This window comes from Hypanus sabinus, chromosome 14 (genome assembly GCF_030144855.1).
Source record: "Hypanus sabinus isolate sHypSab1 chromosome 14, sHypSab1.hap1, whole genome shotgun sequence".
In the NCBI taxonomy this organism is placed as follows: Eukaryota; Metazoa; Chordata; class Chondrichthyes; order Myliobatiformes; family Dasyatidae; genus Hypanus; species Hypanus sabinus.
In genome coordinates, this window is record NC_082719.1 from 76,142,880 (window position 1) to 76,162,073 (window position 19,194).

Consider the following 19,194-nt stretch of genomic DNA (forward strand, 5'->3'; position numbering starts at 1 on the left):
CAAAAAAAGATTTTAGACTGCCGCTTGGTGGGAAACTAAAAACCGAATGAAGACCCTGAGTAATAGCAATTAATTATTTTCTTCCTAAAGGACCACATCCCTATGTGGCAACAGAATGATACAGAATGTATAACACACAAAATATAATACAATTATATAACATTTCCTATTCCCAAAACTGATTATTAAAACTGGGAAAGCTGCATTCTGGGTGTGCATTCAATTATTTACTCTCAAGAGGAAACTATCTAGGACAATCTTCAGGAAATTGCATCCCCATGTGTCAGTTCCAACCAGCCTCTGTAGCGATTCATTAAAAAATGTTATACTGCCTCAGTTTGCTCTCCAAATAGTAACCTCACCTATTTGGAGAATTCTTCAAATATATCACAGAGCTCTGGCACAAGGAAACCAGGAATTCTGTATCATATAAATCCTCAAGAAACCACTGTAACAATTTGCAGTCAGAATAATTTTACCCAGGTGTGAAGTAACAATGCCAATAACTTGTCAACAACATTCGATGATAGTACCATCAGACTGACAAAGTACTAACGTTCTGCAGCTATTTAGTTTTTGGATTCATTTCTAGATTATGGATTTTTTAAAATAATTTCAGCCATGATTGACTACACCTAGTTCAAAACAAACACTACTTGCATTTATACAATATTTAATGTAGAAACATATTCCAATGTACATTATCGAAAAGATTTGAACAGCAAGTTTGATGAGTAGCTACTATATATGATGCTGCTTTGATTGGCTGTATTCATGTATGGTTGAATAATAAATTTGAACTTCAACTTGAAATACCAATTGTAAATTAAGCATGTTAAATCTATGCAGTCATAGTATCAATCTCCACATAGAACATTGTTGCAGCTAATTAGATCAACTTTGAGTTAGAAGCTATTATTAATTACATTGATCATTGAAACTACAAGTTTGACTTCACCTGTCACTATTTTCGGTCCCAAAGAAAATTTGTTCTCTGTCTACCAATTTCATCCTCTTCTACAACCTTGATATTGTATCCAATCTTGAGATCAGCTGCCAACATGTCCTTGCATCGTTATCAACATCTTAACATTGCATGGTTATACCTCCGCCTCAGTTGATCCCTTTATCTGTTCCTTTGTTTTCTCTCATCTTGACCAATTCAACATACAACCGTGGCTTCCTATCAACTACCCTCCTGAGGAAGGGTCTCACCTGAAAAGTCAACTGTTCATTTCCATTGATGCTGCTGATTTGCTCTAGCATTTTGTGTGTGTAACTACCCTTCAAAGCTCTGCTTACTGTGTTCTACTTCATACAAAACACTCCTACTGCTTACTCATTTATCACAGACCTTAAAGCAGAACCTTTACTTTAAAACTTTCACCCGAGATAAAATTCTTCACAGTAGTTCCCCCTCTATCCCTTTGACCTTATTGAACCCTATAATCTTTAGAATTAACTACACTTCAACAATCCTGCATTCTTTAGCATGTCAAATTTAGTCCTACCATCATAAGGAGCCGTGCTTTGAGTAATCAGCTCCCTGAACTCTGGATTTACTGCTTTAAACCAATGCAACTCTTCTTCTCCTTAAGATGCTTTTTAAAACGTACCGGTCCTCACCAATAACTCCTTACTTGGCTTCATGGCACGGAGGACCAGAGCAAAAAATAAATACAAGCCATGTTTGCCTCCACGTGCCAAACTATTTCACCACTCTGTGTTCTTCTCGTCCATTTCATTGCGCACTACACGACCAAGTCTATTTATATTCATCAACAAAGCCAGATTTAGCCACCAACCATATTCTGCTTCTAGCAAATGCTTTGTAAGTTTGAATGCATTAAAAGTTGATCTGCACATTCAGTGTGGCTGCAGTGGTTGTCAGTAAGCATGCTAGAACTCATTCTAACCTGGGAAATATTCAAGAACAGCACAAAATTAAGAGAGCCAGCTGGAGATCTTAATGGAAGAGAATATTCTAAGCTGATTTTTGAAAGTGTCAAGCCAAGTAATGACTTCATGCTTGCTCTTTTTCCACCATCTGGCTAAGGTGCAGTTCTAGTCAATTGAAAAGAATAATAGGACAAGGGCAAAACAATTATGAGAGAATGTGGGATAAAGTATGCATGCCTTAATAATAAGAGATTAGATGATGAGGGAACCAGGAAGGTGTGATGAGGAGGATTAAGTATTTAATGATTTCAGCATAGCCTTGAATATGAAGAGCTGTGAGAGATTAGTGTGAAGCCTCCAGAAGTACTTTATGTGAAGGAATGGTAGAACAGATGCACAATAGCCGTTGGTATCTGAGGGATATATGCAGCTTTTGAGACCAGTGACATAATGGTCAGATTATGGCATCAGAAAACACCTTGATTATGTATCACTCCACCCAGGTTCTCAGAACTGCATATCTGGCACTGACAAATTCCTCATGTCATTTTGCAACATATGTCAGGAGTATTCTCTGCCCCCACATGGAATAGAAAATCCATCTGCACCAGCAGGCTTTCTCAGTGTTGTGCCATACTAGCAACTTCCACCGGCACATCAAGCTGCCTCCGCATGCTGCAGGCTGACATTTAGTGCAGTCGGGATTTAAGAATGGTAATCCAGAGATAATCCACAGATTCAAATCTTGCCAGACCAGCATTTAAATCCAGTTAAATACCTACTCTGAGATATAAAAAACAAGTATCAGTAATGGAGACCATGAACCAACAGGCCTGTCATAAAATCTAAGCAACACACACAAAATCTGGACTGCCCTGATGAAGGGTCTCGGCCTGAAACATCGACTGTTTACTCTTTTCCATAGACGCTGCGTGGCCTGCTGAGTTCCTCCAGCATTTTATGTATGTTGCTTTGGATCTCGAACATCTGCAGATTTTCCTCGTTTTTGTCATAAAATCTGTCTGGTTTGTTAATGGGAGAAATTCTGCCACCTTTACATAATATGCCCTTTGTGTGACTCCAGACACACATCAAGAACAGAAACTATGAATGAGTTACCATATTATTAAATTCACAAGACAAGTGTGCATACTGTTCATATGCTTCCTCTCTCTACTTTTCATAATTCTTTCTTACCAATGTTAGATGCTTTTGAATGGTAATCATGACAAAACTATTCAAGATCGTTTAATGGCATTTCCAGTACATAAGTAAATAACTATTACCCAGGATCCAACGGAGCACAAAAAAACCCCACAATAAATAGAAAAACATAAGATAGCTTATATACACAGAATGACTGAATGTCTATGAAGTGATGTGAAGCACAATGGTTTGTATATTAAGTGGGACAGGAAATGACAGCAGTGGTTTGGAGGGTATGGAGGGGGTGGGTCAATGGGTGGAGGTGTTGATCAGCCTTACTGCTTAGGGAAAGTAACTGAGTCTAGTGGTCCTAACATGATGCTACATTGCCTCCTTTCTTATGGGAGTGGGACAAACTGTCCACAACCAGGGAGGGTGGGTATCTTTACCGTGTTCCTAGTCCTTTTCCAGCACCTTTCTGTATATATGTCCTTTGATGGCAGGTAGGCTGGTGCCGATGATGCATTGGTAAGTTTTGACCACTCTGGTGTAGAGCCATCCAGTCCATTGCAGTGCAGTTCCTGCGCCATGCAGTGATCCAGCTTGTTAGGATGCTCCCCTACTGCTTATCTATAGATTGATGCGAGTATGGATGTGCGAAGTCCAGCTCTTTTCAGCCTTCTCAGGAAGTAGAGGTATTGGTGAGCTGTCAAGATTGTGTGGAATGTGTTCTGGGACCATGAGATGTACGCTCCCCGGAGTTTGAAACTGCTCGTAGTTTCCACTGCTGTGCCGCTGATGTAAAAAGGGGTGTAAGTACTCCTGAAGTTGATAACCACCTCCCCTATCTTGTTGACATGGAGTAATAGGTTATTTGCCTGGTACCAAGTGTCGAGTTCTTCCACCTCCTCTCTGTAGGCTGTCTCATTGTTGTCAGTGATGAGCCCCACCACTTGACAATACGATTACTCAGGTGATTGGCCATGTAGTCATGTGCGACCAGAGTGTACAACAATGTGCTCAGCACACAGTTCTGGGGGGCATCTGTGCTGGGGTTGATGGGGAGGGAAGAGAGGTGGTACAACCACACTACCTAAGTAAGGTGTATCGGTTAGGAAATACACAGTGGTGTATTTAGATGACTGAGGAGTAGGAGTTTGTTCACCAAGGACTGTGGGAAAACAGTGCTGAATTCTGAACTGAGATCGTGAAACAGCACTTTGACCCTAGTGTCTTGTTTTCTAGATGAGTCAGGCCAAGGATCTCATGCAATGCCTCTACATCATGAGAGGTTAATAGGTTCTTGATCAGTTAGGACATCAAAGGTTATTAGGAGAAGGCAGGAGATTGGGTTGAGAGGGAAAAAAATCATTTATGATTGAATACTGAATCAGACCTGATGAGCTGAATGGCCTAATTCTACTCTTGTGTTTCATGGTCCTTTGACATTGGAAAATTCAATGTTCACACAATTGGGATGTTGACTACTCAGCTGCTCCCCTAGCTTGCGTTGGGTCTCATCCTGGTAGTAGAAGAAGTCAAGGTAGGACTGATCAGTGTAGGAGTAGGGAGGAATTGAAGTGACATATCAGGAAGGCCAATGGAGATAAAGAACAGGTGCTCTGTGAATTGGTACCTAGTCTCACTGAGAAAGAGGAAACTACATCAGGAATAAAGAATGTGGTTGAGAACATTGTGGGATATGGACCTGAATCTTCTTCACCTGGAAGGGCTGTTTAGGTCTCTGCATTGCAGTGAGGGAGGAAGTGCTGCACCTTCTGAGTTTTGGGGGAAGGTGCCAGAGGTCAGGTAGGGGTGGGTGGGGAGGGATGAGCAGAGCAGGAAGTGAAAAAGAAATGGTCCCTGTGGAATATGGAAAAGGGCAGGGAGGGCATGATGTGGATTGTGACAGAATCTCATTGCAGCTGGTGGAAATGACATGATGTGCTGGATCTGGTGACTAGTAGGGTGAAAACGGGAAAATATGGGAACTCTGTATGTTCTGTCTAGAGGGAGGTGGGGTAAGAACAGATGTCCAGACGTACGACATGGGTTTTATATCTTAAAGAGTTTAGGTTGACCCCATTAGGAACGCTGAGATTAAGAAACAGCATCTTATTGTATTTGATGCCACAGTTTCACTGTCCATTTTTCACATTCTCATAGTATTTTAAGTGACGCTTACTAGTGCTTCACCTCTTACTAGTTCCACATCCTCTTCACAGTTTGATATGTTTGATATCATCATACCAATGAAATCTAACGTTGAAGTTTCCATGCCTACTCAGAATATTTAAAAATACGTCATTTGAAATTCGGCATGTAAAAATATACCAAATTGCCCAGAACATCCTTTCACTCACCCAGATTATACCAGACATCCATTTCTCCACTTAGTGTCCGAACCTCAATGATAGTTTGTCCCAAGAAATCATCAGATTCTCGTTTTAGCCTCTGTTTGACACGTGATTTAATATCATCATCTTCATCCCACACTCTTACTTTGATACGATCAGAGGAATTGTGGCATTCACTATGTGAAGAAGGAAAGCAGATTTGCACTTGTAACAGACACCAAAACAAAGCATCTTAAAAAAAAAGTTCCTCAGTAGTTCAATAGTCTATTTATTAATGAAAAAAGAATGTTCTTGAATGTGCTCCATTCCTTGGTGATTCCCAATATGGATTACTGATGTATCGGGGGATCAGCACAAATACAGAGGTACACCTACACTAGTAGACTTAATATTTGTTCTAACCTGTAAACAACCTCACACAAAGTAGTTGGAATTATATTTCTCCCCAAGGCATGAATGTTTTAATAAGACTCAGGAGATCCAAGAGCTTTACAACATTGTCTTAAACAATAAATAAATACAATGTTAGGTTCAAAGGTAAATGCAACTGTATATGAATACTTGGCATATTCTCTCTTTGTGGTGCTTCTTTCCCAGTAAGAATGATCATCATTAGAATATCAAATAAGGATGTAGCAAAGACTGCCAACATGTTACCATACAATGTAACAGTTATTTTTAAATGCAAAATGATCAAAACATCAACTGGCTTTATTACATCAAACTCTCCTATTTAGCAGCAGGCTAGATGGAAGCGGACACAAATTAAAATTGGGATGAAATTTTAGAATTTAGAAAATAGAATTGGGAACAAATTTCTAGGATAAAACAACTTAAGGAAAATCTAAATTGGACAATGAAGAATATCCAAACTCTCAAAAGTTTTATTACAGTACACTTTCAGGTCAAGTGATTTCTTTTCCGGAGAAGTTTTACTTGCCTGGGCCTCGGATATAAGCATATAACACCACAAGATATAGGAACAGAATTAGGCCATTTGGCCCATCGAGCGTGCTTTGCCAATTCATCATGGCTGATCCATTTTCCCTCTCAGCCCCTATGTCCTGCCTTTCCCTGAATCCCTTCATGCCCTGACTAACCAAGAATCTATCAACCTCTGCCTTAAGTAAACCCAATGATTTGGCCTCCACAGCCACCTGTGGTAATGAACTCCACAGATTTACCACTCTCAGGTGAAAGAACTTCCTCCATTCTAAAAGGACATCTCTCTATTCTGAGGCTGCATCCTCTGTTCTAGACTCGCCCACCATAGGAAACATCCTCTCCACATCCACTCTATTAAGGCCTTTCAACATGCGATAAGTTTGAATTAGGTCACCACTCATTCTCTGAATTCCACTGAGTAGAGACACAAAGCCATCAAATGCTCCTCATATGGCAAGCCTTTTAATCCCAGAATCATTTTTGTGAATTCCTTTGAACCCTCTCCAATATCAGCATATCCTTTCTTAGATACATAGCCCAAAATTGCTCATAATACTCCAAGTCAGGCCTTACCAGTGTTTACAAAGCCTCAATGTTACATTCTTGCCTTTATATTCTAGTCCTCTCAAAAAGAATGCTATCACTGCATTTGCCTTCTTCATCGATGGCTAGACCTGCCAATTAATCTTTAGGGAATAATGTGCGAAGACTCATAAGTTTCTTTGCACCTCAGATTTTCTCTCTACTTAGAACATAGTCTACACTTTTATTTCTTCTAACAGGTGTATGACCATACACTTCCCGACACTGTATTCTTTCTGCCACTTCCTTGAGCATTCTCCTAATCTGTCTGAATCCTTCTGTAGCTTCTCTGCTTCCTCAAAACTACCTGCACCTCTCTCTATCTCATATTGTCTGCAAGTTGGGCCACAATTCCACAAAATACACATTCAATTTGTCCGCCATTCCTTGATCCCATTACTACCTCTCCAGTATCATTTTCCAGTGGTCCAATATCTACTCTTGCTTCTCCTTTAAATTTCATATCTCAGACCGTAAGATGTAGAAGCAAAATTAGGCCATGTGGCCCATTGAGACTGCTCTGGTTGACTCAATTTTCCTCTTAGCCCCAATCTCGTGCCTTCTCATATCCCTTCATGCCCTGACCAATCAAGAATCTACCAACCTTTGCCTTAAATACACATAAAAATTTGGTCTCCACAGTTGCCTGTGCCAAAGAGTTCCACAGATTCACCACTTTGCAGTAAAATTCCTCCTCACCTCCATTCTAAAGGGATATCCCTCAATTCTGAAACTGTGTTCTCTGGTCTAAGACTCTCCACATTCACTCTATCAACGGCTTTCATCATTTGATAGGTTTTAGTGACGTCACCCCTGATTTTTTCAGCGTATGCTTTCTAACAGTTTCAGCACATCCTTGCTAACATAAGGGCCCAAACTCCTCACAATATTCCAAGTGAGGCCTCAGCAGCACTTTATAAAATCTCAACATATATATGAAGAAACTTTAGCTTTCCTTTTTAATATTACAGCTTACCTTCATATTCCATCTTTTCCTTCTTTATGACTTTTTAGTTGCCATCTGTTGGTTTTTAAAAGATTCACAATCCTCTAATTTCCCAATAATTTTTGTCTATTATATGCCCTCTCTTTGGCTTTTATGTTGGCTTTGACTTCTCTTGTAAGCCAAGGTTGTTGTTAACCTGCCTTTAGAATACTTCTTCATTAGGATACATATATTCTGTGCCTTCCAAATTATTCCCAGGAATTCAGACCATTGGTGTTCTACTGTCAGCCTTTCTGGCTCTCTCCTGCCTCTGTAATTTCCTTTATTCCACTGCATTACTGATACCTCTGACTTCAGTTTCTCCTTCTCAAATTGCAGAGTAAATTCTATGATCACTGCATCCAAGGGTTCCCTTACATTAAGCTCTCTAATCAATTCCAATTCATTGCACAACATCCAATCCAGAATAGTTGATCCCCTAGTGGGCTCAACCCTGAGTGCTTTAAAAAGCCATCTCGTAGGCATTCTAGAAATTCCCCCTCTTAGAATCCAGCACCAATCTGCATATTGAAATTCTCCATGACTACTAAATACTGATTTGAAGAAGCTGAGTAATTATGCATTCAATTATTTTGTGTTTTATATTTGTAATTAATTTCAATCACTTTATAGAAATCTGTTTTCACTTTGACACAAAAGAGTCTTTTTTTTGTTGATTGGTGTCAAAAAAGCCAAATTAAATCCACTGTGATTCAATGACGTAAAACAATAAAACATGAAAACTTCCAGTGGGGGGGGGGGGGGTGCAGCTGAATATTTTTTAGAGGCACTGGAGACTTCTATCAGAGTCCTTTTACCCTTGCAGTTCCTCAGCTCTACTGAAAACTACTCTACACCTTCCTCTTTCTAATGTCATCTCTTTCTAATGATATAATCTCATTTTTTACCAACTGAGCCACAACACTCCCTCTGCCTACCTACCTGTCCTTTTGATACAATGTGTATTGTTGGACATTAAGATCTCAGCTATAATCTTCTCTCAGCCACAATTCAGTGATGACCACAACATCATACATGGCAATCTCTAACCGTGCTACAAGTTCATCTACCTTATTCCATATACTGCCTGCATTCAAATATAGTCCTGTATTCAACCTTTTTGATTTTGTCTGCTTTTTACCATGCAGCTCATCCTGTTGACTGCAATTTTGTCATCAGTCTCTCCTTGCTAGCAGTCTGTTTAAGCATGTAAACCAACTACCTCATCCTCAGCACTCTCACTCCAGATCTCATCCCCTTGTCAAATTAGTATAAACCCTCCTGAACAGCTCTAGCAAACCTGCTCAAGATATTGCCCCTCTTGAGTTCAGCTGTTACCCATCCCTTTTGTTCAAGTTGTACCTGGCCCAGAAGAAATCTGACCCCCTGTATTTGCACCAGTTCCTCAGCCATGCGTTCATCCGCCAAATGTTCCTATTCTTCCCCTCATTGGCACATGGCACAGGCAACAATACAGAGATTATTTCTCTGGAGGTCCTGCTTTTCAGCTTTCTATCGAGCTCCCTAAAATTTCTCTTCAGGACCTTCTCACTTTTCCTCCCTACGTCACTGGTGCTAATATGTACCAAGATTCTAGCTGCTCACCTTCTCCCTTTAGAATGCCATAGACACATCTAAGACATCCTTAATCCTGGCATCTGGGAGGCAAGATACCATCCAGGTATCTTTATCGCACCCACAGAATCTCATCTCCGTTCCTTTGACTATGGAATCTCCTGTCACTACTGCAGACCTCTTCACCTCTGTTCTCTTCTGAGCCACAGTACCAGAGGCCCAGTCGCTGCGGCTCTCCCCGGAAGGTTGTTCTCCTCAACAATATTCAAAGTGGTACACTGATTAAGGGGAATGGCCACAGGGGTATTTTGTACTAGCTGCTCATTTCCCTTTCTTCTCCTGACAGTCACCCAGCTACCTACCTCCTGCAGCCTAGGAGTGGCTATCTCTCTGAAGCTCCTGTCACTTTCACTTTCTCCCATATGAACCTATGGGCATCAAGCTGCAGCTCCAGTTCCTGAACACGTTTCTGAGGAGCTGCAGCTCAGTGCAGTTATATGGGAGGCTGGAGGTCTCCCAAAATTCCCACAACTCACATTCAGAACAAAACACAGCCCCTGGAGCCATTCTCACAGCACTAACTATGCCCTAACAGACGAGGAATGAAGAATAAAGAAGGTGAAACTTATCAGATACTTACCTCGCCCAAGTCTGATGAGCCAAAGCTACTCTGAATCTGGCCCACTCACACAATGGCTACTCCCCTTGCTTTAATTTTATTCACCGTTTCTAATCAGTCCCATTCACTGACTGGGCACTGTCCAACTCCATAATAATCTCTGAGCACTGCTGTTGTGCTGTTTCCAAGCAGCAATGCAACACCTGCTCCACTTTTGCACTTCTCCATCATGTATGAATGTTAATACCCTAGTGCACCAAGTTGCTCTTCCCTCCTCAAGAGGGCAAGGGACCATAGGAAGTTCACAAGAACGATCGCAGGAATAAAAGGGTTAACGTTTGAGAAACATATGATTGCTTTGATCCTGTACTTGCTGGAGTTTAGAAAAATTGGGGGGGAGGGTGTCAGTGAAACCTATTGAATATTGAAAGGCCCATGTAGAGTGGACATGGAAAAAATATATCTCCTCAGCCTCAGAATAGGACATCCCTTTAGAACAGAAATGAGAAGGAATTTTTTTTTAGCCAGAGGGTGCTGAGTCTGTGGAATTCAATGCCACAGATGATTGTGGAGGCCAAGTCAATGTGTATGTTAAAAGCAGAGATTGATCGGTCTTGATTAGTGAGGGTGTCAAAGGTTACAAAGAGCAGGCAGGAGAATGGAGATGAAAGGGATAGCAAATAAGCAGACTCAATGGTCCAAATGGCCGATTTCTTCTCCCATGTCTTATGGTCTGAACCACATTTCCGTGATTGCAGCAATACCATAATCTCATGTACTATAAGACCATAGGATATAGGAGTAGAAGTAAGCCAAGCGGCCCATTGAGTCTGCTTGGCCATTCACTCATGGGCTGATCCAATTCTTCTAGTCATCCCCACTCCTCTGCCTTCACCCCATACCCTTTGATGCCCTGACTAATCATGAACCTGTCTATCTCTGCCTTAAATACACCAAATGATTTGGCTTCCACAGCCGCTTGTGGCAATAAATTCCACAGATTTACCACCCTCTAACTAAAGTAAATGTTCCGCATCTCAGTTCCAAATGGAGGTCCTTCAATCCTGAAGCCATGGCCTCTTGTCCTAGAATTCCCTTCCATGGGAAATAACTTTGCCATATCTAATCTGTTCAGGCCTTTTACTGATGCACTCTCTCAACCCATCCATCTTCTTTATCAGGCTCTTTACAGCAGTTAAAATTCCTGGCTTTCTCATGCTTCCCTTCCTGTGTCTGCCAAATTTTCCTATCGGATAGCTCTATTTTCCATATATGAGTCAGCCTCCACACCGGCTACACTGTCAGTCCAGGGCTTCTTTAGTTTAAATCCCTCTGCTATATGAACAAAACTTCCTGCAAGGTTATTGGCCCCTAATCCTTGTACAGGACAGTGCTTTTCCATAAAAGACCAAATAATCCAAAATACTTTCAGCTCTCAATCTCCAACAGCACTTCCCCCGAATATTTGACTGCTGATATTGATCATTTCCCATTTAAAATAATCAGTCTAAAATTTTTTCTTGCCATCCACTGATGAATTGAGCATTTCCAGAATAGTCTGTCTTTATTTCAGAGTTTCACTATCTGCAGCATTTTGATTTTGCATGATGTCAAATGCATCACCCATTGTTTAAATATCCCAAAGCACAACCTTTTTAAAGTGATATTTTGTACAGAACAACAGCAATTTTAACTTTTTTCCCCTATCTCAAAAGAAAACTTACAAATAAAATTTCTCTTCCCACACAGGATTCAGGTTTCCATAGATAGTCTTTGTTCTCTTCTTGGTTTTGCCAACCTGAACAGTGACATAAGGGTCACTGGAGCCAGTTTTATCCTTTGCTTGAAGTCCCTGAGCACACAACACTAAGAAGATATGAAAACAAGGCTTTAGTACAGTCCAAACAGATCTAGAAATTGATTTTAAATTCCTAATGTTGAGTTAAGAAATCAAAGCCCAGAATTCCGGCCTATCAAGGTTACAGCAGTTCTCAATATTCTCCATTTCCATACAGTGCATTACTGTTAATTAGGACACATCAGAACCAGTACATTTTTGGTCCAATTAAGCGGCTGCCACAAATAGCTTAAAATTCATGGACATTTTTCAAAAGGTATTAAAAAAAACAACCATTTAACTGAATAACAATGTACAGTATGTACTTAAATGAATTATAGAACAAATTAGAACACTGTCAATACTTCTACAGTACTATAAAACTGTGTACTAGTTCCTAATAGTTATCAAAAGAATTCATCCAGTCTAGCTGCCATGTTTTTTTTAATTGACTGTGCACAAACAAAATCAGCACAGACCCTAGTACAGAGCAACACACACAAAATGCTGTCAGGCAGCATCTATAGGGAGAAGCACTGTCGACGTTTCGGGCTGAGACCCTTCGTCAGGACTAAGTGAAAGAAAAGATAGTAAGAGATTTGAAAGTAGGAGGGGGAAGGGAAAATGTGAAATGATAGGAGAAGACTGGAGAGGGTGGGGTGAAGCTGAGAGCCGGAAGGGTGATTGGTGAAAGTGATACAGAGCTGGAGAAGGGAAAGGATCGTGGGACGGGAGGCCTAGGGAGAAAGAAAGGGGGAGGGGTGCACCAGAGGGAGATGGGGAACAGGCAAAGAGTGATGGGCAGAGAGAGAAAGAGAAAAAAGGGGATGGGGAAAAAACTAAATATATCAGGGATGTGGTAACAAGGGGAGGAGGGGCATTAACGGAAGTTAGAGAAGTCAATGTTCATGCCATCAGGTTGGAGGCTACCCAGCCGGTATATAAGGTGTTGTTCCTCCAACCTGAGTGTGGTTTCATCTTGACAATAGAGGAGGCCATGGATAGACATCTCAGAATGGGAATAGGACTTGGAATTAAAATGTGTGGTCACGGGGAATTTGAATTTCCAGCATCTAGAGATTTCCTCGTGTTCCCTAATACAGAGAATGGACTGCCTTCATACTATGCTTTCGACGACCGCATCCTCCAAATCTTCATTTTCATTGTAATATTCAAGATGATTCTCAATACCTTCAAATTCGTAGTCCCTAACTTGATGAAGTGATGAAATTGTTTCATCTTTTCTCACAGCCATTTCTGGCATCTCCAAGCCTGAATGTTTGAACCCATGGTGAGCAAAACACTTGCTTCTTGCCAACTATCAGTGACAAAAATCACTGCTTTTTGAGCACAAACACAGGCAACAGATGCTGTTTAAAAACTGCTCGCTCTAAGTATAGTGGAGAGTCCAATGGCCACACAAGTGCACATGACTGATGCTAGTTAGAAACTGTGCGGCAGTAGCGTCCTGTCCCAATTAAGCAGCACAGTGTGTCCCAAATAAACATAGGAAACCCCAGCTATTTTCTTGATTATTTTTTGTTCTTTAAAGTTACTCCAAATAAGCGTCTGCTATGATGGCTCAATTAACATGAATTCACTGCACAGACTGCTTACTATAAACTGACTTAATATATCCTAATCCTGGAAATCACATTCTGAAAAATGAAAAACTAATATTGAAGTTATTTGATGCTTTCTTTTCAGTAAATCATTGGGAACACTCTTCTGCTGGTTTGAAGAATACACTGAGAATTATAATTTCATAATGCATTTCAATAATTACATTCAAAATCAAAAGGAGCTTGTATTTATCCAGCTTTTTAGCAGATTCTCAGGACATCTTTATATGTCCTATTAGAAAATAATTACAGAAGGAAATTAAGCCGTCAGTATTATCAACAAAATTCTACAAGCATCAAAATACGACCCATCTTTAATTCTGATCATGAAAATAAATACAGAAGGCTCGCTAAATCAACCAGTAATAATGAAACTAAGCTTTATAATCACGTAGCACATCACCATCTAACCAAATATGACTACATAATATTGAGGGTGTAATACAAGAAAAACCATAAACAACAATCCTAATTCAGAAGATGTGTGGAAAATAAGGTATATTTTTATTTAACCCTTCAATGCATTAAAAATGAGTAGAGAAGACCATGACTAAACCTCATGAAACATTTTGTCTATATATTCAATGTCTTGTTATCGGGCACATGCAAGAACCAGACCAGCTCACTTTTAATGACCTGCAGCAAATCTGAAGTACAGTAACTGCTTAAACCCGCAAGTAAGTATTGTCCACCTAATCTAACTCTGCATCTATAAAGTACATTGATTACCACTGAGTTAACAAAATCAAATTGTTTAGTTTTCACACAGCACCACACAAACTCCTCAATATTTCAAGGACAAAGTCTCTCAGTGAAAAGCCTAGGTGTTAGAACTGCCTCTACATTGTTTCTTCAATACCAAAACACCATTTAATCCCTTATATCCCTTATATTTCATCCCAAGAGTTCGCTAAATTACTCTAAGGTAAGGTTAGTAGATTAACAGGTCATTGTAAACTGTCCTGTGATTGCTAATGTTAAATACGTAGGGTGCTGGGCGGTACAGCTCAATGGACTGAAATGGCCTATTCTGTGCTGTATCTTTAAATAAATTAATTAATAGATAAATAAAATCTAACCCTTACCTCCGACACAGCCCTCTGCTTTTCTATCAACCAGGTGCCTAGTTCAGAGATTCTTAACTGCCCCTAATGTATCTGCCTCTACCATCACCCTGGCAGGGCACTCCATACACCCACCACTCTGTGTAAAAATCTCACCTCTGACATTCCCCCTAAACCTTCCTCCAATCACTTTAAAATTAATCACTGTGGTTTTAGTCATTTCTGCCCTGGGGAAAATCTCTGGCTATCCATCCTATCATTTTGTGCACCGCTATCAAGTCGATTCTCATCCTCCTTCACTCCAATGAGACATGCCAAAGCTCACTCCACCTATCCTCATAAAACATGATCTATAATCCAGGTAAATCTCCTCTGCACCCTGTCTAAAGCTTTTACATCCTTCCTCAATGAGGCGACTAGAAATGAGCACAAAATTCCAAGTTTAACTAAGGTCCAACCAGGGTTTTACAGAGATGCAACATTACATCGCAGCTCTCTTATCTCTGCACCACATTTTTGCCGTCGTTCCACATTTCTCTCTCCTTTCTCAGAATCGCACTGCAATATGTCGTGAAATATGTCATTTTACATTGCAATACACAATTTTAAAAATCTATAAATTACAGTAAGTAGATATAAAAATTAAATTAAATTAGCAGTGCAAAAAAGGTGGAAAGAACAGTGAGGTAGTGGTCATAGATTCATTGTTCATTCAGAATTCTGATGGCAAAGGGGATAAAGCTGTTCCTGAAGCTGCTCTGCAGGTCTCTCTCTCACCCTGCTTCCCTGAACCCTGTGGACATTGGTTTCTCACTGCTGATCTGCATTTGCTTCTCTCCTTTCTGTTGCTGAAATGTATTTTCATCGTCTGTTTTCATTTTTGTTCTATGTGTAAGTCTCTTCCTCTTCCTTTACTGGTGCTTTGCATCCGTCTTTCACTCTGTCCATGCTGTTTTGTGTGTCTCTCTCCTTTTCCATGCTGGTCTTCATTTACCTGTTTCCATCTATTCCTTCTTGCTACTCTACCTATTCTGACACTATTCCCTTCATTGGGTAAAAAACAATCCTCTTCCGGTTGGCTGCCAGTGGCGTTCTGCAGGGGTGAGAGTTGGGATCGCTTCTTTTTATGCTATCAATGATTGAGATAATGGAATAGATGGCTTTGTTACCAACTTTGCAGATGATATGAAAATTGGTGGAGGGGCAGGTAGTGTTGTGGAAACAGGTAAGCCACAGAAGGGCTTATAGATAGATTAGGCCAAGAATGGCGCAAGAAAGTGGGAAATGAAATACAATTTTGGAAAATGCATGGTCATGAACTTTGGTAGAAGAAATAAATGGGCAGAAATAAATATTTTCCAAATGGGCAGAAAATCCAAAAACCCAAGATGCAAACTGACTTGGGAGTCCTTGTGCAGAGCAACCTAAATGTCAATATGCAGGTAGAGTCAGTGAGGAAGGCAAATGCAATGTTAGCATTCACTTCAAGAGGGCTAGAATACAAGAACAGGGATAAGATGCTGAGGGTTTATAAGGCACTGGTGAGGCCTCACCTTGAGTATTGTGAACAGTTCTGGGCTCCTCAGCTTAGAAAAGATGTGTTAGCATTGGAGAGGGTTCAGAGGAGGTTCTTAAGGATGATTCCAGAAATGTTTGTTAGCTCTGGGTCTGTAGTTGCTGGAATTTAGAAGAATAAGGGAGGACCTCATTGAAAGCTTTTGAATGTTGAAAGGCCTAGACAGAGTTGATGTTTCCCATGATGGGAGAGTCTAGGACAAGAGAGCACAGCCTCAGAATAGAGGGGCATCCTTTCAAAACAGAGACGCGGAGAAATTTCTTTAGCCAAAGGGTGGTAAATTTATGGAATTTATTGCCACACACAGCTGTGGAGGCCAGGTTGTTGGGTGTATTTAAGGCAGAGCTTGATAGGTTCTTGATTGGGCATGGCATCAAAGGTTATGGGGAGAGGTCCGGGAGTGGTGCTGCGGAAGGGGAAAATGGATCAGCCATGATTGAATGACAAAGTAGACTCAATGGGCCAAATGGTCTAATTCTACTTCTATGTCTTATAGTCTTATTTCCCCTCGGATTTCCATGCCCCTATCCATCCTTCTCTGGGAGTCTTTCTCTCCTGAGGCTACAAAACAAGAGCCCATGGTATTACAGGAAATATACTAAAGAGTGAGAAAGATACTGGATAGAAGATTGTCAGGATGATGGGTGGAAATAAACAGGGCCTTTTCTGGTTGGCTGTTGGTGACCAGTGGTGTCCTGCAGAGGTTAGTGTTGAAACAGTTCTTCTCATGTAATTTCACAGAATTGATGGCTTTGTAGCCAAATTTGCAAATGATACTAAGTTATGTGGATGGACAGGAAGTGTCAAGGAAGCACTGAGTCTGCAGAAGAACAGCTTAGTAGAATAGGCAAAGAAGTGGCAGATGGAATACAGTGTAGGGAAGTGTATGGTTGTGCACTTTGGGAGATGGAATAAAGTGTAGATTATTTTTTAAATGGGGATCAAGTTCAGAAGTCAGAGTTGCAAAGAGATTTGAGAGTCCTGGGCAGAATTCCCTAAAGGTCTTTTTGCAGGTTCAGTTGGTAGCAAGGATGTCAAAAGCAATATTAGCATACATTTCCAGAGGACTTGAGTATACAACCAAGGATGTAATGTTGAGGCACAGGGCTGACTGCACTTGGAATATGATGAACAGTTTTGGGTCCCTTATTTAAGAAAGGATGTGCTTGCACTAGAGAGGGTACAATGAAGGTTCAAAAGAATGAAAGGATTAACTTAGAGAGTGGTTGATGGCTCTGGGCCTGCACTCACTGGGAGTTTAGAAGAATGAAGGGGGAATCTCATTAAGATATTGCAAGGCCTAGATGTAATGGATATAGAAAGGAGGTTTCCTATAGTAGGAGAGTCTAGGACCAAAGGACACCTCCTTAGAATGAAATCATGTTGCTTTAGAACAGAAATGAAGAGGAATTACTTTAGCCAGAAGGGTGATGCATTTGTGTAATTCTTTATCACAGACAGGTGTGTAGTCTAGGTCAATGGGTATGCTTAAAGCGGTGGTGAAAGGTTCTTCATTAGTAAGGGTCTCAAAGGCTATGGAGCAGACTCAATGGGCAGAACAGAAAAAAATACAATTAAGATAAACAACATAATAATAATAAAAACACAATAATATAAATATATAAGATAATTTGATTACATACAGTGACTATAAAAAGTATTCACCCTCAAGGAAGTTTTACAACATTGAACCACAGTGGATTTAATTTGGCTTTTTTGACACTGAATCAACAGAAAAAGACTCATGTCAAAGTGAAAACAGATCTTTACAAAGTGATTTAAATTAATTACAAATATAAAAAACAAAATGATTGACTGCGTTAGTATTCACCCTCTTCAAGTCAGTATTCAGTAGATGCACCTTTGGCAGCAATCACAAACTTGAGTCTGTGTGGATACATGTGTGCACATCTGGACACTGCAGATTCCCCCCATTCTTCTTTACAAAACTGCTCAAGCTCTGTCTGATCGCATGGGGATTGTGAAGGAACAGCCCTTTTCAAGTACAGTCACACATTCTCAATTGGATTGAGGTCTGGACTCTGACTTGGTCACTCCAGAACATTAACTTTTTTTGTTTTTAAGCCATTACTGTGTAGATTTGGCTTTATGTTTGGGGTCATTGTCCTGCTGGAAAACACATTTTCTTCCATGTCACAGTTCTCTTGCAGACTGCAAATGGCTTTCCTCCAGAAATTCTCTGTATTTTGCTGCATTCATTTTACCCTCTACCTTCACAAGCCTTCCAGGGCTTGGTGCAGTGAAGCATCCCCACAGCATGATGCAGCTACCACCACGCTTCATGATAGGGATAGTGTGTTTTTGATTATGTGCAGTGTTTGGCTTGCGCTAAACATGGAGTCTAGTCTGATGGCCAGAAAGCTAAATTTTGGTTTCGTCAGACTTTAGCACCATCAACCAGCTGACGTCACAGTCTCCCACATGCCTTCTGGCAAACCCCAGCTGAAATTTCATTTGAGTTTTTTTCAACAGTGGCTTTCTCTTTGTCACTCTCCCATAAAGCTGTGACTGGTGAAGCACCCGGGCAACCGTTGTAGGAGCAGTCTCTCCCATTTCAGCCAGTGAAGCTGGTAATTCCACCAGAGTTGTCATTGGTCTCTTGCTGGCCTCCCTCACTAGTCTCTTTCTTGCACGGCCACTCAGTGTTTGAGGATGGCCTGATCTAGGCAGATTTATGGCTGTGCCATATTCTTTCCATTTCTTAATGATTGACTTAACTGTACTCCAGGGGATATTCAGTGGAAATTTCCTTGCCTCCATCTCCTGACTTGTGATTTTCAGTAACGTTTTCGCAGAGTTGCTTGGAGTGTTCTTTTGGCTTCATGGTGTAGTTTTTGTCAGGATACTGACTCACCAGCAGTTGGACCTTCCAGATACAGGTGTATTTTTACTACAATCAGTTGCAACACCTTGACTGCACACAGGTCTCCAAAAACAGATCTCCATTTAACTAATTATGTGACTTT

The 19,194-nt window shown here is 40.6% G+C and overlaps 1 protein-coding gene across 3 annotated transcripts in view; it reads right to left on the bottom strand.

The window, feature by feature from the left end:
* The window catches only part of LOC132404887 (protein unc-13 homolog B-like), a 439,816-nt gene that overhangs the window by 100,617 nt on the left and 320,005 nt on the right, over positions 1 to 19,194 (bottom strand). For all 3 annotated transcript variants that reach the window (XM_059989454.1, XM_059989453.1, XM_059989452.1), the window contains exons 16-17: positions 11,833 to 11,974; positions 5,409 to 5,578 (exon numbers count right to left, since the gene is read on the bottom strand). In XM_059989454.1, coding sequence (XP_059845437.1) covers positions 5,409 to 5,578; positions 11,833 to 11,974 — 312 coding nt within the window. The remainder of the gene's footprint in view (positions 1 to 5,408; positions 5,579 to 11,832; positions 11,975 to 19,194) is intronic.